The following is a 25874-nucleotide window of genomic DNA, read 5'->3' as shown; positions in this document are numbered from 1 at the left end:
ATATGCCTTTTAGAGGAATTGCTGACTTGTCAGTTATGTGAATACTCAACTTGAGATCATTTCAAGCAATGCATAAGAGATCCTATTGGCCCTCATCCTCTCTAGCCCTTGATATTTTCATGAACCAAGATTATATTTAACCCTATTGTGTCCATATCACCTGAGGTTCCTTCTTTTCCTTCTGCCTCATGAGGAACCATTTATACATGCTCAACTGATAAACACAAGAAGTGTTAGAGAGTTAGGGATCAACACTTCCAACCTTAGAAAGGATTGAAGGAGAATCTCCACCTGAGTCAGCTTCATCTCCCAAGATCCTGGAATCAAATTTTGGTCAAAGAAAAGTAACATAACAAACTCATGAAAGTAGACCATTGGCCCACCATTGGCTTGGAACTGAGCCTCTTCTGAACCCAGTCACTGAGACTCTTGTTTGTACATCATTTGTTACAGCTCATTTACTCTATAATTCAAGTTGAATTCCCAGGAAACAGATGAATGGATTTCTTGCTTCTGAATCTCAGTTTCTCCACTTTTCTGTCATTGTCACCAAAGGCAAGTTCGTCTGCCTGACACACAGTGAGGCCAAACAAACCGACATGTTGGAGTTTGGAGCAGAGGAAGATTTATTGCAGGGCCATGCCAGGAGATGGTGTCTCGTGCCCAAAAAACCCTGAACTTCCTGAAGGGTTTCAGCAAAGCATTTTTAAAGGCCAGGTGAGGGGTGGGTATCGCAGGGTATGTGATCAGCTCATGCACAATTCTCTGGTTTGTTGGTAGTGAGGTAACAGAGCAGTGTCACATTATCAATCCTTAGGCTTCAGGAGGTGTGGGGGCTATGTGCTCATGGTCATCAGGTAGTTACCATCTTCCATTTGTTGGGGGGGAGGGGTTCACATCTGTAAAACAACTCAGGAAATGTGCATCAGATACTATTATCTAGGTACTTCAGAGAGCAGCTGAAGCAGAGGACATGGCAGAAGGGCATGCCCTGGGAAGGCCCTAAAGGGTCCTGATCGGTTACACCATTTCCCTATATTAGGTTTACTGATCTTTCGTTGTTTAGATCGTGGCTTGTGTATCCTACTGTCTTTCTCCCTGGCCTGTTTTCCCAGTAAGAAAAACTCATTTCTAAATTACTTCCTCTAGCCTCATTCCAACTTTCCTGACCAAGTTGGTCTCCTGATCAATATCCTTCCCCTGTCCTGCTTTCCACAAACATAAAAGAAGCAGTTATGATTATAATACTGTGAAAGAAAGAGGAGTTTCACAAACCTTTCTCTTTTCCTTCAGTGAGACTTATTCTATCTAGCCTTTAATCCTCTCTATTTTTTTCCCTAATGCTATAGAGCAATTTAGCCTTTGGAAGAAATTTATTTTATTGTATGAACTTTAGTTAGCTTACAGTTTTTCTTTTCCTTGATACAACTTACTATTGTCCTTACTAGATATTCTTTAACACACATGTGAAAGATAGGCAGGCAACTTTTCATAAGCTGGAAGAAATCAGGGGAGGAAAAAAGGGAATTAAGAAGATCAAAGGAGCTGTGATTAGTGAAACACAAAAGAGTCCAGGGCCTTGCTGGAAAGGTGTGAAGAAAGGCATGAAAAAGATATTAAGACACACAGTTTTTTATGCCCAGCACCAAGTCATACTGTCAGCTGAGATAGCTTGATCACTGATGAGAAAATGATGACAACAATACAAGGTGAAGTCACTTCAGACTGAGGGATTAAGAGGGAAGCAATTTGTAATGATCTCTTCAGACACACCAAATGTTAACAAGTAATGTGTTCTCAATTTAAGTAGTGGCTACACAGGAAAAAATGGTTTGCTTATTTATTTATTTACTTACTTTTTTTTTTTTGGCTGCACTGGGTCTTCGTTGCTGCGCACGGGCTATCTCTAGTTGCGGCGAGTGAGGGCTACTCTTTGTTGCGGTTCTCGGGCTTCTCATTGCGGTGGCTTCTCTTGTTGTGGAGCACAGGCTCTAGAGAGCGCAGGCTTCAGTAGTTGTGGTGTGCGGGCTTAGTTGCCCTGCGGCATGTGGGATCTTCCTGGACCAGGGATCGAACCTGTGTCCCCTGCATTGGCAGGCAGATTCTTCACCACTGGACCACCAGGGAAGTCCTTACTGACTTATTATGACTATATTTTTTAGAACAGTTTAAGGTTCACAGCAAAATTAAGGGGAATACAGAGATTTCCCATATACCTCTGGCCCCATTATCAACCTCCCCCACCAGAATGGTATATTTGTTGCAGTTGATGAACCTAAATTGATACATCATTATCACTCAAATTTCATAGTTTACCTTGTGGTTCACTCTTGGTGTTGTACATTCTGTGGGTTTGGATAAATGTATAAAATTAGGGTATCATACAAAGTATTTTCAATGTCCTAAAAATCCTCTGTGTTCTGCCTACTTACCACCTCTTACCTCTGGTATATTTATTTAACAAAATAATTCAACATGGATTTCTTGGTTGGCCTTTCAGGATATTAAATATGTGAATTGCTTTGCAAAATTAAATTTTTAAACTTTCCACACACTTAATGGTTTAAATAGGGACTGACTACAAAATACCCATCACAGTCTACAGAAATTGAATAATATGAAGAAAGTTAGGTGGCTGTAGTATCCATGGTGAGAGGAGACACAAGCCCTGAACCATCAGATTATTAAGAAAAAGAATATCTAAGTGCTAAGATGCTAAGTTGCTTTGGAGCAGAGGGAAGAAAACTCATGTGGAGTAAATAGTAGAAGAGGATTCAGGTCCTCCTGTGCCTACAATTGTACTAATAGGTCCCCTAAACACTGCCCAGGTGCAAGGCCCTCTCCTTAATCCCCACATCGACTGCGGGCTGCTGAGAACGCACCAGCCTCACATCTCAGAGCTCCTCTAGTTAAGTATGCCCTCACAGGTGTACCCTCATCCAGCTCTGTGATTCGTGTCTCCCTGCTGAACTTCTCTTTTCTCCCTTCCCTTCCAAAATCTTCCACAGAGCCCACTGGATCTGTTTTTTGGTATGCAAAATTTCCAGTGTTTTCACTTTACTTATTGCACCTCCCCTCAGACTCCTGGCCTTAGCTTAAACCTGAGGACAGCAGTTCTCTTGCAGCCTTCTCCCACAGCTCAAGTATCTCAAGATTGGGAGTTGCCATGATACCCTTACTCTACACCGAAACTTCCAGCCCTTTCTGTCTCCAGTTTTATGTGCAAATCCTTTGAGGTTACTTATACTATTTATATCACCTCTGTCCCCTCACTGTTGTCATCAATCAACCTCTAGGCCACTTCTACCCAATATTGAAGACTTCATAATCTTTTTTCTATACCCCAGCACTGACATCACACTGAGTGACTATCAAAGTTTACACTGCTGACCCAACCAATTCCCTAGCCTGTTAGTTCCTAGAATTCTATGCTTTCAATCCCTTCCACCTCCACCATACTTCAGTCTCAAAGTCCCATGACCACATCCTGGACCTCGACCTTGTCATTCCACAGAAGTGCCTCATCTACGATGATAGTGTTGGATTTAGGACTCTCTGTTCAAAGCCTCCTAAATTCCTAGCTCTCTCATTCAGTTGCTTCTCCTACATCTATTCTTCACAGGGAACTCCGACTCCCCCCATTCATCAGTCCTCTCTGTTTTCCTTCCATCCCATCCAACTTAATTGTTACTGTTCATTAATCCAAATAATACTTCAACTCCTTGCTTTCTATTCCATCCAAATGGCTGGATCCCACTCTGCTTGATTCCAGTGGTTTTCTTCCTCTCCATAGAATCCACGCTGTTCAGTGCTACAATGAAAAAATATAACAAAACCTCAAATCTTGGGGCCACTCTTAATTCATGGTCTCAATCTTCAACTGTATGCTAGTCACCCATACTTCTACTTTATTGATTAAGAGCCTGTGTTCTGGAGACAGATTGGATCCATTTGAATCTTGATACCAACTCCAGCACTCACTAGCTGTGTTACCTTAGGTGAGCCACTTAACTTCTCTGTGCCTCAATTTCCATATCTGTAAAACAAGATAATAAAGTATCTACTTCATATGGCTGCAGAGAAGATTAAATGAGTTAGAGCAACGAATGAATGATACATAACAACTTCTTGTTGGGTTTGTACATTATTATTATTGTTTCTTTAATTGGATTTCTGTTTTATTCTTTCTAGTAGTTATTTTTAACCTTTATCATGTGTTCCTTCTACTTAGAACCCTCTTCCTCCTGACCCACCCACACTTATTTGGCTGACTCCCATTCATTCTTTCAGTCTCAGTTTAGATTTCATTTTTTTCTGAGAAGTCATACCCTATCTTACTCTGTAACCCTACATTTGGGTTAAGGGTCCTTTCTCCATACTCTCATAGCTGCACTTCCCCCACCATGCTATTTATCATTCTGTGTTATAATCGACTGTAATCCCCTTGAGAGACCTAGATATATCTTGCTCTTGGTTGTATCCTTAGCATCTAGCACAGAGCTGGCACATAGAAAAAAATCAATATATATGTGCTAAATAAATATATGAATAATATTTGAAAAAATGAAGATCCAGCCAAGACTGTGAACTCCCTTGGGGCAGCCATTATGTATTATCTTTGGATCACTTTTAATGCCTAACAAAGATTCTTGTAATACTTAGGAATCAATAAATATTTTTCAAATAATCATTTTTCTATGTCTCCTGAAAGTTGATTTTAAAATTCCAAAGGATTCATACTCTTTTATCAATTTGCTTCTTCTCTACATGTCAAAATAGTCTCATTCTTCAACTCAACTAAAAAATAATCTTCTCCAGGAAGCTTTTACCAATCCCTTTGTTCTGGCTATCTATTGCTGTGTAACAAACTACCCCAAAACTTAGTGGCCTAAAACAACAATCTATTATTATGCCTCACAGTTCTGTGGGTGTTCTGCCATGTGCCCGGGGCTGCAGTCATCTGAAGGCTTGACTAAGCTGGATGTCCAAGATGGCGCACTCCCATGGCTGGCAGTTTGTGTTGGTTGTTGATGAGTGAAACGCTCAGCTGAGGCTCTTAATTAGAGCAACTGCATATGTCCTGTCCATGTGGCTTGGGTTTCTCACACATAGCAGCCTCCAGATAGGTACTCTTCTTATATGATCACTGGCTTCCAAAAGGCAGGAAGCAGAAGCTTCCAGGCCAGCTAAGGACTATGCCTGGAAATGGCTCAGGTGTCGCTTCTACTGCATTTTATTGAGCAAGGCTATCACAGGCCCCCCTGGATTCAAGAAAGTGAAGAAATAAACTCCATTTCCTGCTGAAGGAGTGTTGAGATCAAATAACAGAAGAGGTATTGTTATGACCATCTTTGAAAAATACAATCTGCTAGATCCCTTAAGGCAAAATTAATCCCTTTCTTGTATGTTCTCTAAGACTTCATTTAGTCCTTTTTTTTTTTCTTTCTTTTAACATTGATTTCCACCTCTGGGCCGAGAATTACGTTGCAGGGAAAGGTATCTCAATCTATATGCACAGAACATTGGGTAAATGGAATAAAATTATATGACTGAAGCATATAATTATTTAAAAAGTATATATAAATGTTTTATGATTAAACTTATTATATATTTTTTTAACCAACCCATATTTGAAATTCAGATACTGTGGGGGATCTGCAAAATTTTTATATAAAATTTACTAAACATTGATTAGTTTATATGTTTGTCTCTTCTTGAACTAGATTAAACTAGATTGAACTAGATTGACACCCAAACTAAATTAGGTGTCAGTGGGCCTGAGTACTTAGCTTGACAAACTTTAGATCCCTAAAATCTAGCAGATTAAATCATGCATAACAGATGCTCAATATAATTTGGCTTGGTTTGGTTACAAATTTTATTTAAAAATGTAATCTCTACCATTCATTTATACATTCAACAAATATTGATCAGGTACTTATTATCTTGCAAACACAATGGTTTTGGCCAAGGATAAAATGGTGAACAAAAACAGTTTGCAGCTTAATGGGGTAGACAGTTATTGATTACAGAATCACCCTAAGGATGTAAACTTTCAATTGTGATAAGCACTTTGTATTAGTTTCCTAGGGCTGCCGTAACAGAGTACCACAAACAAGTGGTTTAAAAAATAAATATTTATTGTTTCACAGTTCTGGAGGCTAGAAGTCTAAAATCAAGGTGTCAAGAGGGTTGGCTCCTTCTGAGGGATGTGAAAGAAAGATCTGTTCCGGGTCTCTCTCCTTGGCTTGTAGATGGACGTCTTCTCCCTGTGTCTCTTCACATCATCTTCCCTCTATGAGTGTTTCAGTATCCAAATCCCCCTTTTTATAAGGACTCCCATCATATTGGATTTGGGGGCACCCTAGTGACCTCATTTTAACTTAATTACTTCTGTAAATACCTTGTCTCCAAATAAGGTCACACTGAGTTACTGGGGTTAGGACTTCATCATATGAATTTGGGGGTCACAATTCAACCCTTAACATTTCTCAAAGGAAAAGTCTGTAGCACTATGAGAACTCATAAGAAGGGGTTTGAGGTAGTTAGAGTGGCTGAGGAAGGCTTCCTTAAGGAAGTAAAGCTGAGTGGAGACCTGAGGATGAATGGGCATTTACTAGAAAAAGAGGAAAGAGAAGAAGATTGTTAGCCACAGAAATCTCTTGGTGAGGAGAGCATGATGAGTACAAGCAGCTGAAGGAAGGCTAGCAAAGCTGGGGCAGAACAGCGATGTGATCTCCATAATGAAAAAATATTATGGAGAAAATCTTAGGCCTACGATGATGTCATTTTTCTCTGAGAAGATTATGTTTGCTTCTATCAGGTGGCTGTGGTTACCAGCAATCCCAGATGACCATAATCCAATCAGGGCTAGAGATGATTCCTAAGCCTACTTTGGTCCTTTTGATCATTGATTTATTTCCAGTTTACCCTACTTCTAAGATATACCTGTTTAGGGTCCTAACCCAAAGCCTGGGCATTTATTAAACCCTTCTGAACAGGAGGTTGGGATACATGTCCTAAACTCCAGATTTTGTCCTTCTAACTTCATGAATCTATCAAAAATTCTGTTGAAATTCTTTGCCTCCCCTGTAATCAGTAGATAACCCTAGGTGTGCCTCCAAATGCCAAGTTCACCTGCCTGGGCTTCCTTTTCCTCTTAGCAGAAGATTTCGTTCAAATGACCTGTTTCACTATTACACCAAATGGCTGCTTGTGGAGAATCAATGGTCAAGAAGTCAGATGAATGCTGGTAGAATAAAAAGGAAACTTGACATTAATCAAGCACAATGATTATGATAACTAGCAGCAGAATGGTGAAAATGAAAAGAGATGGAGAAACATTACAGGGTAGAATTGGCAGAACTTGGAATGGATTGGATGGGGAGAATGAGAGAGAGAGAGGTGCCACAGATGACTCTTAGATTTCTAGCTTGAGCAACTGGATGGATGAGATGTCATTCATTGAGACATCCCATCCATCCCATGTGAAGAGAACTGACACAATTTGGGGCAAGGATCACAAGTTTCAATTAATATCTGTTGATTCTGAGGTGCTTTGAGACATTTAAAAAGGTACATCAATTAAACATCTATATGCATGAGCTCAAAAAAGAGATCTGAGTGGGAGATGTAAGTTTTTGCATCACCATGGATGTGGAAGATAGACCAGGATGGAGGCTTAAGAAACCCCAACATTTGATTGTCCTTCTTAGCAAGGGTGAAAGACAGAAAGAGGCAATGGCCAGAGATGTATGGAAAAAACAGAAAATGAAGGAAATTTAGTGTTTCAAGAAGAAAGGTTAACAGTATTGAATGCTGCTGAAAATTCGAGTGTGATAATTAAATATAGATGGTGTTCTCAAATTTAAGTTGCTAGTGGTGAGGCATTAATCACTGCAACCTATATAAAGCTATTTAGGAGGGCAACACTATAAAGCTTTGAGAAGACAATAAACAAAAAAGTTGTTATAATCTCAAAGTAGGGAAAGATTTCTTAAGCAGGATACCAAATGCATTAATGATAATGTAAAAGATTCATAAATGTGACTACATTAAAACAGATTCTCATCATTAAAGATACTATATAGTTTAAAAAGCAAGCCACAGAATGGAAGAAGATATTTGCAACATTTAAAAATGACAAGGGCTTCCCTGGTGGCGCAGTGGTTAGGAATCCGCCTGCCAATGCAGGGGACACGGGTTCGTGCCCCGGGCCGGGAAGATCCCACATGCCGCGCAGCGGCTAGGCCCGTGAGCCACAACTACTGAGCCTGCGCGTCTGGAGCCTGTGCTCCGCAACGGGAGAGGCCGCGACAGTGAGAGGCCCACGCACCGCGATGAAGAGTGGCCCCCGCTTGCCACAACTGGAGAAAGCCCTCGCACAGAAACGAAGACCCAACACAGCCAAAAATAAATAAATAAATAAATAAATAAATTTATTTAAAAAAAAAAAAAAAAAAAAGACAGACCCTGTACTCAGATCTCTGAATAGCTCAAATGATCGATAGAAGAAAAAACAGACAGCTCAACCGAAAATGGGCAAGACAGACACTTTACAAAAGAGGAGATCCAAATAGGTAATCAATAAATGAAAAAGTGTTCAATCTCTTTATTAATAACTATTTATTTATGTAAATTAAACCTATACTCCTCCTCACCTTACCCAACCACTGCTATGTTTAAAAGTTTGAGAACACCAAGTGCTAGCAAAGATGAACTCTCAGAAGCCGCTAGTAGGAAAACACATTAGTATAAAATTTTGAAACAGTTTGGCATAATAAAGGTGAAGATACATAAACCTTTGACCAGGGATTCCACTTCTGTGCATAAAACCCTAGAGAAAAATCATGCACATGTGTACCAGGATACATGCACAGAAATGTTCTTTGCAGCATCGTTAATTAAACCAGGCCATCATTTCACAGTATACACATATATCAAACTATTATGCTGTATACCTTAAATTTATACAATTTATATATCATTTAGATCTCAATAAAACTGGAAAAAATAATATTCTCAGGCCAGAAACAACTCAAATATCCTTCAACAGTAAAATGGTTAAATAGTCTGTGAGATTTCACATAATGAAGAATCATACAGAATGAAAATGGATTTTATGCGAGATCATATGGATAGATCTCATCAGCATATTATTGAGTTAAAGAAGCATCTGCAAAAAAAATACACAAGTGTGATTCTAATTATCTGATTCAAAAGCAGGCAAAATTAAATTATATTGCCTGGGGAGGTATACCTAAGTGGTAAAACTATAAAGAAGCAAAGATTGGTTATCACAAAAGTCAGAATGTTTACCTCTAGGTGAAAGTTTGGGGATTGTAACTGGGGAGGAGTTTAGGGGAGCTATAGGAGATTGGCAATGTTCTACCTTTTGATCAAAGTGGCTATATGGGTGTTTGCTTTTTAATTATTCTGTAAACTGTACACATGGTTTATGATTGTTCCGTATGAAAGTTATATCTCATCATACAAAAGTAAAAAAAAAAGAAAACCCAAAACTTCCTTGAAAATTATACTGCTTAATCTTGAGTTAATCCCATTATTTTTGCAAATGGTATTTTCCAGTAGTGATTGAGCAAATCAATGTGATGACTGAGGCTATGACCACACATGATGTTGCATTTAGCCAGCAAAAATTCCCTGTATTTGTGGAATCAGATAAAAATATGAAAAAAATTGCTTTGATTCTTAGGTTGGATCATTAAATGCGTGCTTCCTTGCCAAGAGGAATTTCCAAGTTAATGTATATGAAGCTAGAGAAGGTAAGACAATACTGAATAATGTGAGATGTTGTTCTGATTCTTTGACTTCTTCCTCCTTAGATTTTTTTTCTTTTTTTTTTTTAAACATCGTTATTGGAGTATAATTGCTTTACAATGGTGTGTTAGTTTCTGCTTTATAACAAAGTGAATCAGCTTTACATATACATATATCCCCATATCCCCTCCCTCTTACGTCTCCCTCCCACCCTCCCTATCCCACCCCTCTAGGTGGTCACAAAGCCCCGAGCTGATGTCCCTGTGCTATGAGGCTGCTTCCCACTAGCTATCTATTTTACATTTGGTAGTATATATATGTCCATGCCACTCTCTTACCTGGTCCCAGCTTACCCTTCCCCCTTCCCGTGTCCTCAAGTCCATTCTCTACGTCTGCATCTTTATTCTTGTCCTGCCCCTAGGTTCTTCAGAACCTTTTTTTTTTTTTAGATTCCATATATATGTGTTAGCATGCGGTATTTGTTTTTCTTTCTGACTTACTTCACTCTGTATGACAGTCTCTAGGTCCATCCACCTCACAGCAAATAACTCAATTTCATTTCTTTTTATGGCTGAGTAATATTCCATTGCATATATGTACCACATCTTCTTTATCCATTCATCTGTTGATGGACACTTAGGTTGCTTCCATGTCCTGGATATTGTAAATAGAGCTGCAGTGAACATTGTGGTACATGTCTCTTTTTGAATTATGGTTTTCTCAGTGTATATGCCCAGTAGTGGGATTGCTGGGTCGTATGGTAGTTCTATTTTTAGTTTTTAAAAGAACCTCCATAGTGTTTTCCATAGTGGCTGTATCAATTTACATTCCCACCAACAGTGCAAGAGGGTTCCCTTTTCTCCACACCCTCTCCAGCATTTACTGTTTGTAGATTTTTTGATGATGGCCATTCTGACCAGTGTGAGGTGATACCTCACTGTAGTTTTGATTTGCATTTCTCTAATGATTAGTGATGTTGAGCATCCTTTCATTTGTTTGTTGGCAACTCCTTAGATTTTAAAAAGAAAAAAATTTTAAAAGATGAACTGTTAGATTTCATTAAAAACCTCGACTATCTAAATTTAATTTAATGCAAATATATTACTATCTGTGTTTTCTTTAAAAGAGTTAACAAGATCTTTTAATTTGGTCCAGATGGCACCAGTTTTTCAGGTGCTCTATGCTCATCCTGTATTAGGATATAAGAAAGTGTGTGTAACATGGGGTTTACTTCCAATATCTTAGATATCCGAGTGACTAAATTTGCACGTGGAAGAAGCATTAATTTGGCCCTTTCTTATAGAGGACGACAAGCCTTGAAATCCATTGGTCTGGAAGATCAGGTACCTTGTTAATGCATTTTCCTTATAGAAAATAACACCTGCTGTTTTTCAACAACTGCACGGTCTTGATTTCTCCTAGTTCAAAGCACCACTTAATGCCAAAGAAACCTCTGCATGAGAGCTCATCTTACAAAGGTTTTCAAACTTCTAAATTTCACAACAGGGTGAACATTTCCCACTTGAAGCACCCGGGGGGACCAGAGCAGGTTGTGGGGCAGGCAGATATTGTATCTGGTGGGAACTTGATCATCACTTCTGACACTGGGCTCTCAACAGTATCGTGAACCTCTGCCTACAGAAGTGTGATCTGAGATGGCATCCAGGGTGAGAGGAGGCAGGGGACCTCCGTTCTTTTGACTTCTTAGGTCCATAATCTCTTATCCACAACTCTGTACTCCAGAAGTTCTGGGACTAGAAAGCTTTTTCATCACCCACTCAGCAGCAAACTTGACCTGATGTGAGGCTTTTTATAGCCTTTTTTAAAAAATCTCATTTCGTGTGAATGTGTTTTACTAAAGAAATATTGTGTTATGGGGCGGTGCCCTAGACTCCTCTGTGTGTCATATAATAACCACATATGCACTACATTGCCTATCTAAAATTTGAAAACTTCTGAATTCTGAAACCAATGAGCTCTCAGTGTTTGGATTGTGTGCCTGTTGCAGATTTTCCTTATATGGATTCAATGTTGCTAAACTTCTCACTATCATGTATCTTGGAAATGTGAAGAGAAATAATATATTTTTATTGATAGTACTTTTGCAACAGTGCGTCTTTGAAATGATATATAAGTCAATATAACTGCCATTTGCATTTCCACATTTTTCTTAGGCATGTGTAGGAAAACACTTTGCACTGGATTTCAGGAATCCTGGGATTTACCCCTCATGCATTACTCTCTTTTGTGATCATGAGAAAAGTAACTTAATCTCTCTGACAATGAACCATTTCTTCTCTTGTAATATTTGATTTAGACCAAATAAACTTGATGTCTATTCTAAAATCTAAAGGTTAAAAAAAACCTAAAAACTAAAATTTGCAGGAACATAGTTTTTATTGATTTTCTACCATACTGTGTTCGCATGGACCTTTACATTAGTTTTTTATTTTTGGAAAATACTTGAATAATCACATTTTAAAATCAATATCTATCTTATTTGCATGATGCTGCATTATGGAAATTGACATTGATATTTCTGATTTTATTTCAGATTGTATCCCAAGGTATCCCCATGAGAGCAAGAATGATTCACTCTCTTTCAGGAAAAAAGTCTGCAATTCCCTATGGAACAAAGTCACAGGTAGGTTTACCTGGAGATACTTTTTTTGTAAAATGGTAATAACTGAGTCTAATGTCTGGAACCTGCTACTTGCTTGTTGGCCCTGCCTTTCTTCTCTAACCCTATCTTTGACATTGCTTGCCTGTTTAGAATGCAAGAACATATACTAGTTAATTCATATGAGATGCTTAGAAAGGGCCCAGTCCCTAATAACCATTCAATAATGGTTATTATTGTTATTGCTATTAGGCTGTTTTATGCCTCTATGCTTCGCTCATACTGGCCTGGGATGCCTTTTCCCTCCCATCTCCTTTCAACTAGATAGAGATTACCATGTATTTATTGTTAAGCATACTATGCAAGAACAACGCTATGCAAACTTAAGTTTTATGATGCTATTGCCTCCCCCTAACTGACTCTCTTGCCCCAAATTATTATTATTCTAGTTATAATAGAATTTATAGAATGAACTGGAAATGCTTTCAGCATTGTATAATTTCTCAAACAGAGGCCAGATGATGATGTAGTGTTTAAGAAAGAAAATCCATTATCCTGCTTTGTGTTTTTCTTCTTATCTTTGAAATAGTAATGTACAGAGTTGGGCAAGGTATTTATTTTTATCTGATTACACTTTCTTTCTACATTTACTTCTTTGAGAGAGAGAATGAATGTACCATAAATCTATCAACCATAGAAAAACCCCAGCTTGCTTTATCCAGCAATGCCTCATTTTGCAGAGCCCAAGCGAGGTTCATATTCTTCTGAGTCTCTGATCCTCTGCAGAGCTTCCATTGCAGGTAGATCAGCACTTCTCAGACTCACCTGGGATCTTGTTAAAGTACAGAGTCTGATTCTGTAGGGCTGGGGGGGAAGCTGAGGTTCTGCAAACCAAATTCACCCAGGTGGTATTCAGGCTGCAGGTCCACAGACCACACTTTGGGTAGCAAGAAATAAAGCACATATGCTCATGGGAGTAAGGTCTTTGTGGATCTTGTGCTGATTAAAGAAGCTGAAGCACCTCATACTCATTAGGATGGCTACTATCAAAAAATAAGTGTTGGTGAGGATGTGGAAAAATAGGAAACTTGTACCCTGTGGGTGAGAATGTAAATTGGTGCATCTACTGTGGAAAACAGGGTGGTGGTTCCTCAAAAAATTAAAAATAGAACTACCATATGATTCAGCAATTCCACTTCTAGGTATATATTCAAAAGAACTGAAAGCAGGGTCTGGCAGAGATATTTGAACACCCATGGTCATAGCAGCATTATTCTCAGTAGTCAACAAGTAAAAGCAACCAAAATGTCTATTGATGGATGGATAGATAAACAAAATGTGGTATATACTTATGTGAGATAATAGAAAAAATACATACAGGTCTCTGCCCTGGTTCCTGACACAGGGCTCCTAAAACCCTTGTAATCTCCTAAGTGATAAAAACACTAGGAGCATCTTTTGTTCTAATATTTGGTCTTTGGTTCCTTACACAGAGTTTCTAAATCCCTTGGAATTTCCTGGGTGACAGCAGTGTCTTTCCAGGTAACTCTGGATGGACTCCTGGAGGGGGGCTGGTCACCAGAAAGACCAACTCATGATTAGAAGCTTGGAACTTTCAGACCCAACCCCCATTCTCCAGAGAGGGGAGAGGGGCTGGAAATGGAGTTAATTATCCATCATGCCTACATGATAAAGCCTCCATAAAAATCCCAAAAGTATGGGGTCCAGAGAGCTTCCAGGTTCATGAACACATGGAGGTACTGGGAGAGTGGCACACCCAGAGATGGCAAATACATACTTTATGCTACGCATCTCTTCCACCTAGATGTTCATCTGTATCCTTTATCATATTCTTTTATAATAAACTGGTAAATGTAAGTAAACGGTTTCCCTGAATTCTGTGAGCCACTCTAGCAAATTGATTGAACTTAAAGAGGGGATCATGGGAACTTCTGATTTATAGCTGATTAGTCAGAAGCACAGGCGACAAACTGCATTTGCAATTGGCGTGTGAAGGAGGGGAATGGTCTTGTGGGGCTGAGCTTTTAACCTGTGGAATCTGATGCCATCTCCAAGTTAATAGTGTCAGAATAAACTGTAGGATGCCCAGCTGGAGTTGCAGAGAATTGCTTGGTTTGAGGAAAACTCCCACATGTATGGTGTCAGAAGTGTGGTGAGTGTGGTAATAGTATGAGAGTAAAGGAGAGACACACAACAGAGGTGTAGGTTTTCTATACAACATAAAAAGGAATACTATTTAGCCTTCAAAAAGAAGGAAGTTCTGATATTCTACAACATAGATAAACCTTGAGTACTTTATACTAAGTTAAATAAGCCAGTCACAAAATGTTAAGTACTATATTCTGCTTATGTAAGGTATCTAGAGTAGTTATATTCATAGAAAGAGAGAGTAGAATGGTGGTTGACAGGGCCTGGAGGAAGGGAGGAATGGGGAACTATTATTTAATGGGGACAGAGTTTCAGGTTTACAAGATGAAGAGTTCTGTGGATGGATGGTTCTGATAGTAGCACAACAATGTAAATGTATTTAATGCCATCGAACTGTATATTTAAAAATGGTTAAGATGGTAAATTTTGTGTGCATTTAAAAAGTAATTGAAAAGTAAAACATTCCAACGACTAAGTGGGAATGAGGGGGTAGTGGGGAAGGACTAAAATTGTCTATTAAATGACTTTTTAGAAATAATAACCTGCTTATTTTGGCATTATGAAAACTTAGGTACAGAGTCTTAATACATGAGCCTGGCAGGGGAAGGAAGGGAAAGAAAGTCCACTGACCACCCATAGTCAGATAAATGTCTTCAGATAATTAATATGTCCTGTTTAATTGGCCCCAAATTGAGCTTGGTGCTATAAGAAAAGAATTGCCTCTTCTTGATAGGCAAGTAAGATTTACACATGCAAGTCAAGTATAAACTATACTAACTAAATGGATCTTTTCTGTAAGCAATAATTGTCCTCCTGTGCTATGCTAGCCATGCCCTGTGCTAGTTGCTGGGGAACAGGAGAGGAGCTTGCAACCTGGGGAGGACAGATAGTAATCAAGTTCTTGTGAAAAGAACTCACCCGAGCGATGGCAGGAGCACTCAGCTATACGGTTCAGAGAGGGAGGAGAGCTTTCATTTTTCAGAGAAGAGAAAGTGAAGCTTGAAACAGACATTTTGTTTAAATCTTAAATTGGCAGCAAAATAACACTGTCCCAATCAAATGACAGTCTATCTATGGAGATACGTTGGGTGAGATCAAATTTCTAAAAAATGTAAATTTTTAAGTGTCACGTGTGTCCAATGATGAGAAAACTTGCAAACGCACTTTCGAATAACAGAATCTCACAGCGATCAGCAGCTTTAGATGCATTGACTCCAACCACCTTGGAGAAAGAAACAGGCTGCATGATCACACGAAGTCAGCAGCAAGGGAGAAACAAGACAGGTTGCCTTACAGACAACAGCCAGCGAGCATGGTGTAGGAGGCCCTCAGAGGAGTGCTGGTAGTACTGCTTAGTTGCACTATTTCTTTTTGCTAAAATGAGAGCAACTCGTAATAGTCATCCCACCTTTCTCTTGGATTAACATTGTGCTGAGGAGGTCCAATTCAGCATATCCATACCTTCCCCAGAGATTGAACCAATAAAGTATGAATAGATCAAGGAGTAAGATATGGTTCAAAAATAACAGGGAAGCTAAATGAAAAGAGTGACTTGGACCTGAGGCTAAAATTGACTTCCTTACCCTCACAGAGAGAGAGAGAGAGAGAGAGAGAGAGAGAGAGAGCGCGGAGCAATTTCGTCACCAGTGACTCCCCAGGAAGGTGAAAGTGTTGGTGGGAGTTCTCATTTCGGGGCCTTCAATACAGAAGGAGGAAATGATCCTTCCCCATCCATTTTGCCATTTCTCAATTCTTAACAACTGAGTTAATGCTAAATTTATAGCTTTGCATCACTGTCTTTAAACTGGAGTCAAACATGGGGCCTCCTTATCTTTTAAGAACTATATAAAATTGCTTTGAATTGGTTGATTCCACAGACTGTGGAAGTGCAAAGCCATCCCCATGACCCCAGGATTTCTTCGAATGCTCAGGGAGCCTACCTACTGTCCTATGGACTTCTTGGTGTCCACTCCCTCGCCTCTAGTATTGGCTGTGACCATAATGGCCACACATGAAACTCACCCTTTTCACCATTTTCCACACAAAAAGCACTCACTCAAAATACACATGAATATGCTGAAGACTTGGGGGTCATGGAAGGCCCACCTTGCCCAGGGCGCAGCAAACAATTTATAAATCTCTAGTGTGTACAATTTGACCTCTGAAATCCTTTCCATACCCCCTTTTCTGAGCCTCCCTCCCCCAGCTGTTATTTCTCTGCCCTTTCTCCCTTGCGGTGACTGTCTTACTGGTTCCTCCCATTTCCCTCCCCAGGTGCCAAATATCAAAATACTCTCCAATATACAGAGCAGATCAGAGTTCCCCCAATTCTTCTTGCCAAACTCCTATACCCAAAATACAGAAATGGTGCCCCCTTACTAGAAAACATTCTCATTTGAAGGCTTTCAGGACTAGAATGTAAACATTTTTTCCTAGCATATTTGAAAAAGTCAGCACTGCAACTATTGTTTTACAAATCTCCAAAGGAGATTATCCTACTTCTTTTAGGTTTGGTTACAAGGGCCACTTTATAGCTCGTGACTTGTTTGTTCTTATTCTTACTTATTCTTCACAAGATAAGCCTTTTAGAATATGTATTGGAGAAATGAAGCTTGATGTGAGTGACTCTAACTTTTGGTTATAATAAGATACTGCTCAAAGATATGGAGTAGATTAGACCGGGACTCTCCCTGGCCTTCCTGCAGGACCAACATGTCTGTTGGTTCCCAGATTATTCGTTCCCAGATCATCTCAACTAAGCCTGATAGGAATCAACTGAAAGGGAAAGAATATTTTCCTCACATTAATAAGCCTTCATAATTTGAATGTTTCCTAATATACTTTGAATAACAAGTGTGGTTTCTATGGAAATGCAATGATTAATAATGTAGAAGACTAGAAAACAACCATGAGGCAGATAATGAAGACATCCCTGTTAATTTTAATTTATAGCAAAGACACAGGAAGCTCCTCCTCAGTCACTGCTTCTGTAGCATGACCAAGTTATTTTTACACCAAGTATAGATTTAGCTGTTAATTTTAAATGCCTATATTTGAATGAGGTAAAGATTAATAAATTACCATATTTGTGTTAAATGTTGTAATGTCCCATAATTTGGAAAATTATATGCTTTAAAATTTTAAAGCAATAGGCTTGCCCTGAATTGCAAGACTGCATTATGACTTTCATGAGCCCTAGATAGGCACTTTTGCCTTTGTGAGACCCTTTCTCTATAAAACAATAAATATTGAAAATTAGATTGTATGAGTGCATTGTTATAAAGATTATATTAATCTTTAATATAATCCAGACTGGATTCATTCTTATATATACTCATTATATTTATTTTTTCTTCTGATTTTAAAATAGACTAAAATTAAAATATTTTCATGAATCCCTGAAAATATCATGGGCCCTATGCACTGTTCTGACCATACCTCATGGAACGGTTGGCCCTATGAAGTCAGAAACAACCAACACATGTCCCAGCTGGGGTCCACCTACTCCTAGCAACCCTCACCCCACCAAAACCACACCACACACACACACAGCCTTTCACACCGAAATGAAGGCTTTCAAAGTAGTTTCTTTGGGAAATAGTACATTTATTCTAGTAATGTTGTCATTTCTGAAGTTTTTTACACAGCTCGATTTGGAGACCTAAGATGAATATATGAGATTTATGTTTGATTGTTAAAACTATCTTAGTGAAAATAATGTTTTTGCTACCAGAAAAAGGTTTGTTTTTTATAGTATCGAACCTAAGTTTAAACGTGAACATTGTATAACATGTATTTGATTAAGGTGTTTATAGAAAAAAGGTTACTTAGTTAAATGCTTATAAAACTGAGCTTGCAACCTTTTGCTAAATGATTCATATTTCCTATTGCTGAGTGAATAAAATAGAAGCATATTTGTCCATTCTTCAGAAACAAACAGTATCTACTATATTTTTCTTGCAGTATATTCTTTCTATAAGCAGAGAAAATCTAAACAAGGATCTATTGACTGGTAAGTCCAGTGTTTTATTCACCAGTTGTCATTTTCTGTAAAGCACATGAGACTAATGATTGTCACATGATTTACTGAGATTTGTTTACTATTCCTTTTTTTGGGTTATTAAGAGCAAGACTATGTACAATACAAAGTGTTTCTTTAAAAGTAGTGGTGATGCATCTTCCAGCATCTCTTTTTCATTTTATCAGTGGTCTAAATAAAAATCATTTGTTCAGCATGTATTGAAATCCTATTGTTTTCTAGGCACTGGATTGAATGAGTGCTCACTCATCGGTAAGAACTCATGGTCTAGTGGAACAACAGATATACAGATGTAACAATTTTCAAAGAGACAATTCGATTTTCTTACCAGAAAGATGAAAAGCAATAGTGTGAAGGCTGATAGAGGGCTGCAGTTTTTAGAGTATTATGATAATCCCTGTGTGCAAAAACAAGGCCCTGGACTAAAGCTATAGCCAAGTGGTTGGGGAGAGGTGTAGATTCAAGATATTTGTAGGAGACAAAACAGATTCAGGGTTTAGGAGGTTGAGAAAGAGGAAGGTGTATATAAGCCTGAAGATTCTCATGTAACTAAAAAGACCTACCTTTTAATTGAAAAGCCCCTGGATTGCAAATTAAATTTGTAGCTTGGATAATCAATCCAATCACATTCTATGTAGCCCTTTATCATAGTTTTTTCTCTTCTTCAGCATTTGTACTAAACAGATTCATTCCATGCAAAGCATGCCATTAGTATTTCTACTTTCTTTTAAATCAATCAATCCCTCGATGCATTCCAGCAGCCTTGGATTTTTGGAGAGCAGAGGTTCCAATGATTTATCTGTGTTTCTCCTCAGTCCCCTACCCAGAGTGAGTTTGCAACATATCTGTTGAATTGAATTCAACTGGGAGGAGGAGTGATGGGGAAGGTCACTCTAGTTGATTCACCAGGTACTTAAGAAATAGGGCTTAGTATTCTTTTTATTTCCATTTCTTTACCTGCAGTTGTAAGACTGACTTTTGGATGAGTAGATAGGTGGGGGTGAGCTAGGTTGCTTGATATATTCATCTTGATCTTAAGAAAAGAAACTACAAAACAGCATTTTGAAAAAGTAGCATAGTGGACCTAAGATAATCTCTTAAGGGTATCCTATGAATTTATTGATAAAAATAATAGAAAATATTCACTGATGCACCAGGCACTATGTTAACGGCTTTATATTGCATCAATTTGTATAACCCTCCAAACAACTCTGTGAAGTGGGAATTATTTTTATCTCAGTTTTATAGATGGTAAAGGAGGCTTGGAGAGCTCCACAGAGCAGCAGATTACACTGTTAATAAGTAGTAGAATCTGGATTTGAACTTGAGTCTGTCTATTCCAAAGTCCATGCTTTTAACTATTACAGTCACTGCCTCCAGTATTATATATAATATATGAAACACCTGCTAATAATAAGGAGCTAAAACATGTGGGAGATCCAATCTTGCATGCTCCCGTTTTTCATTAGGGATGCACTGCACAGCATGCAATTTCATAAATGACATAAATATGTTGATTAAAAGAATGCTGAATCTCTTGACTCCTAAAGTTTGTTTGGCATATAAAGTTCTTTTACACAGCTCTTATTTCTTTACATGGCATCAGATGTGTGAGCCACCCATTCTACATATAAATGCTCATTCCTTCTAATAGAAGAGCCTCACCTCTGAAAGTATTGTAACTAAATCATTTCCCTGCATCAGCTTTTCATGTAGGATTGTTTCATAGTTTACTATTTGGTGGGCTGTTAATGATTGTTAAGTAAAACAAACAGAACAAGTATGTGTGGTCAAGTAAATTTGATAAACCCTGCATCAACTTAGTTTTAAAAGTCTTTTCTTACAGTACTTCTCAGGGCCTTTATTCTACTAGTCTGCAGTGTGAATTTTCTAGAGCAATGCTGTCTAAGATGTGACCACAAATGCCAGCCACATGTATAATTTAAAATTTTATATTAACCACATTAGAAAACCAAAAAAGAAATAGGTGAAATTAATTTTAATAGTATATTTAAACTAATATATCCAAAATATTATCATTTCAATCTACAATCAATGTAAGAAAGCTACTCATGAGATATTTTATTCTTTTTTTTTTTTTGGTACTAAGTTGTCAAAACCCAGTGGGTGCATCACATATCCATTCAGACCAGCCACATTTCAAGCACTCTAGAGCCACATATATCTGGGGACCAGGACAGCACAGCCAGGAGGGTCAGAGTATGAGCATTTCTCTAATGACTGACCACAGAACAATTATTTTGGGGAGCATGTCACAGGACTAGTGCTCCATGGAAAATTCTTTGGGATGTATTACTATACATCTAATTTGAAAATAAAATAAAATTTAATTTACAAAAAGGTTGATTCCACAAACACATTTTGTGTTTGTATTGATAAAAGACACCCATAGTGGTTCAGGTAAACTCTGACTTCTCCAAGTTATTTGTCAAAAGGTTTCTTAAACATAGATAAGTCTTTGGCTTATCTCAGATTTCAATATTCTAAAGCTTCCAATCCCATGTCCAAGGATCTTAAAGTCTTCAGACCCCAAATCAAACTCAAGCAAAGCAGAACAAAAAAAAGACAAAACCTGAGATGAAAAGGAGAGATAAGTACAGTTAGGAATATTGAATTGGAAGTCAGACCTCTGGATTATTTTTCCTAGTATTTTTACTTTGTATGGTCTCAGGCATCTTGTCTTTCCCTCCAGGATCTTGATTATTCCATTTATAAGATGAAGAGTTTTGAAATAAATCATCTATGAGGTCTATTCCAGCTCTAACACCTGCATTCTGATTTGCAGCTTTAAGAACAATAAATAACCACTAATTATAGATCTCCTGCCCATGAGAATTAATAGGAACAAATATAAGTTTACTACTATGATAAGAACATAATTAATAATTCAGAAAATGAAATACACTATAGATTGTTAGCAGGCAAAGAAAGCACTAAAATAATTTGATTCTACTTATTAAGTTTCAAATCTTCTTACTCATTTTCCCCTAACTGTTCCAGTGTTTGATTACACAAAGAATTAGTATCAATAATCTATATTTATGACAAATTGAGTCAGAAGTCTAGAGGACTTGCTAAAAAGAAACATAAAGTCAGACATAGTATGAAAAAGGAAGTTTGACTGAATATTTCCAATCACAAATTAAACCTTAAATTGGGGAAAACTTTTAAAATATGTGATGACAGCTTCTTTCCTAGGGTGCTGACAACTACAGTGATGTAAGAATTTGCATAATGGAATTAGATTTTTTTTTTTTGAGATGAGGATAGTTGATTTTTATTCATCTCTTTTGCTATCAAATTATCCTGGAACATTTGCCAAATAATTGTCAAATTACTTTTTAACTAACTCATTTTTACATTGGTAAGAATAAGTATCTCTATCACACTGTTCTCATAAAATGATTAATATTTCAATTTGATTAAGTGAAATAAGAATTGGAATTTCATTTCTATTAGTTGTCTTTCTTTGTTTCCTCAGCTGTTGAGAAATATCCCAATGCAAAGGTGCACTTTGGCCACAGGCTGTTGAAATGTAATCCTGAGGAAGGAATGATCACAGTGCTTGGGTAATCACCAGTTAGCCTTTTGACTTCAGAGGTGAAGGGGTGACGTGGAGAATTGTACCTGTAAACTTTGTTCTCTGGCTCTTTTGAAAGAATTAAATGATTGCTAACAGGGTAATTCAAATAGTTTCTAGAATCAAGTAATTTTATATTGAAAATAGGTCTTGGATGCCTTCTGAATACAAGCACCAGTGATTCTTCCTGATTCTCCTGTTCACTCATCTTCTTATAGTATTTGACACTAGTAACCATACTCTGCTTCAAATACTCTCCTCCCTTGAAACAGATGACCCTCCGCTGCCCTGTTTCTCCTCCCCTCTTTCCGAATACTATTTGTCTGCCTCCCCTTGGCCGAGTCCATTTCCTCTAGAGTTCTAAGCCTCACATCCCACTCGTGGGATATGTAATGGATTCACAGTTCATTCAACAACTACTTGTAAATTCACATTTCTATGATTAACATCTCCAGGCCAGGCCTTTATCTTCATTCTCAATCCTTATTGCAATCTTAATCAATATTAATTTCCCATTAAACACCTTCACAACTACTTGCCATAATCTCAAACACATCTAAAACCTTGATCATCTATTTGTCACCAAGCATCTCCCATTCCTGACTTCCCTAGTACTATTACCCAAATAATTAAAATCATCCTTGATGTAGCCCCTTCCTTATTTTCTCCCACTAGACCTATAAACATTCACCAATCATTCATACTTTCTGTTTGCCTCAGAGCCTCTGTCTTTCTTCTTCCTGAGCACCGCAATCCTTGGGCTCTCATCCCCACACATGCAGGCTACTACAGTCACCTTGTCCCTATTTCTTTCCCGTTTGCATTCTGGCTCCACTGCAATGTTTCCACTCTTAAGTAAGTTATCTTAAATTACCACTCTTTATACACCATCTCTCCAATGGAAAAAAATTGTTTTCTCCCATTTGCCAGAATAATGTATTTAAACCTTTTGTCTTAACATTCAAAATTCTCTTCTCCTTCCTTCCCAATTGTATTCTTTTCTTAAATTCATCTTCTGATCCCCTCTGTTCAAGACAAATGTGTTGCTCCTAGAAGTTTCTGGTCACATCCCTGTGGTTGTTCATACATTCTCTCCATTTGAAACACTTTGCTTTCTTTTCAAGTTTCTCTTCTCTCATGCAGGGAACTCAACTCTTAGTCATGCTTCTGTGGCCTAGCATGTCTTTATTAATCAGTATGGTTGTGTGTTTTCCTCATTCTCATAAGCAAACCCATGATTGGGACAATTGTTGTCTTCATTTTATAGCTATCCACTCAAAGCTCTAAATCAGATAGGTAAAAGTGAGTAGTGGCCCCATTAAGTCACTACTTTTTATACCCAATAGAGGTACTTCATCATTTTCACCACTAGACTTTTTTTTGATGATGTATTTTATTTTTCAGACATGAGAATGTTCCCAAAGATGTCACCTGTGACCTCATTGTAGGATGTGATGGAGCCTATTCCACTGTCAGAACTCACCTCATGAAGAAACCCCGCTTTGATTACAGTCAACAATACATTCCTCATGGGTTCATGGAATTGACTATTCCACCTAAGAATGGGGATGTAAGTCCTTTCCCTTTCTTTTCTTCTTTCTACAACTCTCCTCCTCCCCCTGCCCCGTATTAGTATAGAAGCGTATTCTAGTGCAGTTGTTCTCATAGCATATCTTGATCCATGCCACAAGAATTTTGTAGTTAATAATAAATTGGATGTACAGGTATCCCTTTAATAATATCACTCTCACTCCCTTACCTTTTGATATGTTTTCTTGAATGGGGAAGAAAGGAGAGGAATTACAACTACCTTATTGGAAACACACAGGGGATTTGTCTTACACAATAATATCATTTTTCTATTATCTCTTGGGAGAAAAAAATTGGGTTGGGAATCAACTATGTATACTGACAATCCAGAGTTCTTATACTCATGATTAAATGAAAAAGTTATTAAATAAAGCGAACAGCAAGTTGTTGCAAAGAGATTTGCATTGCATGTTTCTCATTCCCTGCTTCCCATGTTAAACCATACGTGGCCGGAGGGACATATGTAGTATGTATATTGTGTATTGTCATAAGCAAATAAATGTAGGAATTTAATAAGGAAAATTAAAACACCAACAGAAGCAATGAGGATCTTGGCTTATCAGTAATGAAAAGTAAACAGCATTAGTTAAATAATTGATTTGTATATAAAACATACATTTTTAAGGTACAGATTTAATCTATACTATTTGAAATTCAGACATCTATAAAATAGTTTGTCAGTTTGGGATAGTGGTATTATATACCACTTATATACTAAACTATCAGCCAGTCAAATCCATATTTTAACATTTCATTGTCTTTCTATTTCTTCCTCCTGGTTAAAAATGGATTTACTACTTCTTCAATGATATTTTATGGTCTTCAGGTGGGTCGTATTCTAATGGCCCAGGATCTGATACTTCTGGATTAAAGGATTCTGTTGAAAAATTGTCCCCAATTTGAGTGGGATCATGCCTACTAATGTAGATTTAAGATAGCCATTTATTTTCAAGGTGTTCCTATTTAAGAGTAATGATTGGTGGTTTATAGAAAGTTTTTACTCTTTTAAGAAATGCTGTTTTGACATAGTAATGTGACCAGACGTAGGAATATTTTGACATGGCCCAAAAACAATTCTATGAAACTTTCTCTCCATTTCTTTCTTTCTTCCTTTCTTTTCTTTTTCCTTTTCTTTTTTTTTCTTCCTTCCTTTTTTCTTTTTCTAATGTAGCAGACATTTTCACTCCATCTCTGACAGGTGGAGTAGGAGCGAGAGATTGGGTGAGTGACAGAGTTGGGTGAATATTAGGGGAGTGCTTTTGGGAATTATGTGGGAGCTCATCTTAAAGCTGTTTTTGCACAGCAAGCAAACTGTCTTGCTTAGACTTTATGTGTGGAGGGACTTATAGTAAGAAGACCCATGGGAATTATGACGAACCTGACCTTGGGACTGCTGCTGCATAAGGATATCTATTGAGAGCGTGACTTGGAATAAAGAAGCTGAAAATTTAAAGAGTTGTTTTCTAGGGTCATGAAATATGTATGAATATCAAAATGTTTTTGGTATCATATTTGCTTTATCAACACCATGTAGGAGAGGTCAAAAGATAGCAAGAGGGAAGCAAGGAGGCTCACCTCATCCAGGCTGGTGTCCTATTACCAGTAAGGCGCCGTGCTCATCTGTGCCTCCTCCACGCTGCTCAGCGTGCCCACCCTTCCCAGCAGCCACTGTCCTTCACCGCTATCTAATCTACCAATCCCTTGTTTCAGCCATCCCAGCCCCACAATCCTTTTACCTGACCAGCTTTTATTTCCTAAACTTCTACCTAGGCACCAAATCATTTTGTCTCTCTACCACTTGAGTTGTCTTTAAAGAGAAGTTTTTGGGAGCTTTTCATATGTATATATCTTGCCTATTCAACTGCTTTGTGAGATCTTTGGTGTCAAAGTGTTATTCACTTATTCATCTCTTTGTCTGTGTATTGGGCTTTCTTTGGGGCTCTGGGGATAAAAAAGCCGGGAAGAAACAGTTTCACCTCCTAAGACACAAATAACTATAAAAAAGTGTGAAAATGTTAGCTAGGAGACTAAGATGTACTTTCTGTCATCTTCTTACTACATAAGACATATACATG

At 38.0% G+C, this 25874-nt stretch overlaps 1 protein-coding gene and 1 long non-coding RNA gene across 2 annotated transcripts in view; one reads left to right on the top strand and one right to left on the bottom strand.

The window, feature by feature from the left end:
* Positions 1 to 25874, bottom strand: part of LOC309665139 — a 324111-nt gene that overhangs the window by 16871 nt on the left and 281366 nt on the right. The window lies entirely within an intron of this gene.
* KMO (kynurenine 3-monooxygenase) overlaps positions 1 to 25874 on the top strand; it is a 61009-nt gene that overhangs the window by 16863 nt on the left and 18272 nt on the right. The window contains exons 2-7 of the mRNA XM_082470540.1: positions 9716 to 9785; positions 11026 to 11123; positions 12335 to 12424; positions 18533 to 18581; positions 22111 to 22198; positions 23614 to 23779. Coding sequence (XP_082326666.1) covers positions 9716 to 9785; positions 11026 to 11123; positions 12335 to 12424; positions 18533 to 18581; positions 22111 to 22198; positions 23614 to 23779 — 561 coding nt within the window. The remainder of the gene's footprint in view (positions 1 to 9715; positions 9786 to 11025; positions 11124 to 12334; positions 12425 to 18532; positions 18582 to 22110; positions 22199 to 23613; positions 23780 to 25874) is intronic.

The sequence above is a fragment of the Balaenoptera physalus genome (assembly GCF_965194825.1).
Source record: "Balaenoptera physalus genome assembly, chromosome: 1".
Classification (NCBI taxonomy): Eukaryota; Metazoa; Chordata; class Mammalia; order Artiodactyla; family Balaenopteridae; genus Balaenoptera; species Balaenoptera physalus.
The sequence above is the reverse complement of the archived record's forward strand: the minus strand, read 5'-3'. Positions and strand labels throughout refer to the sequence as shown.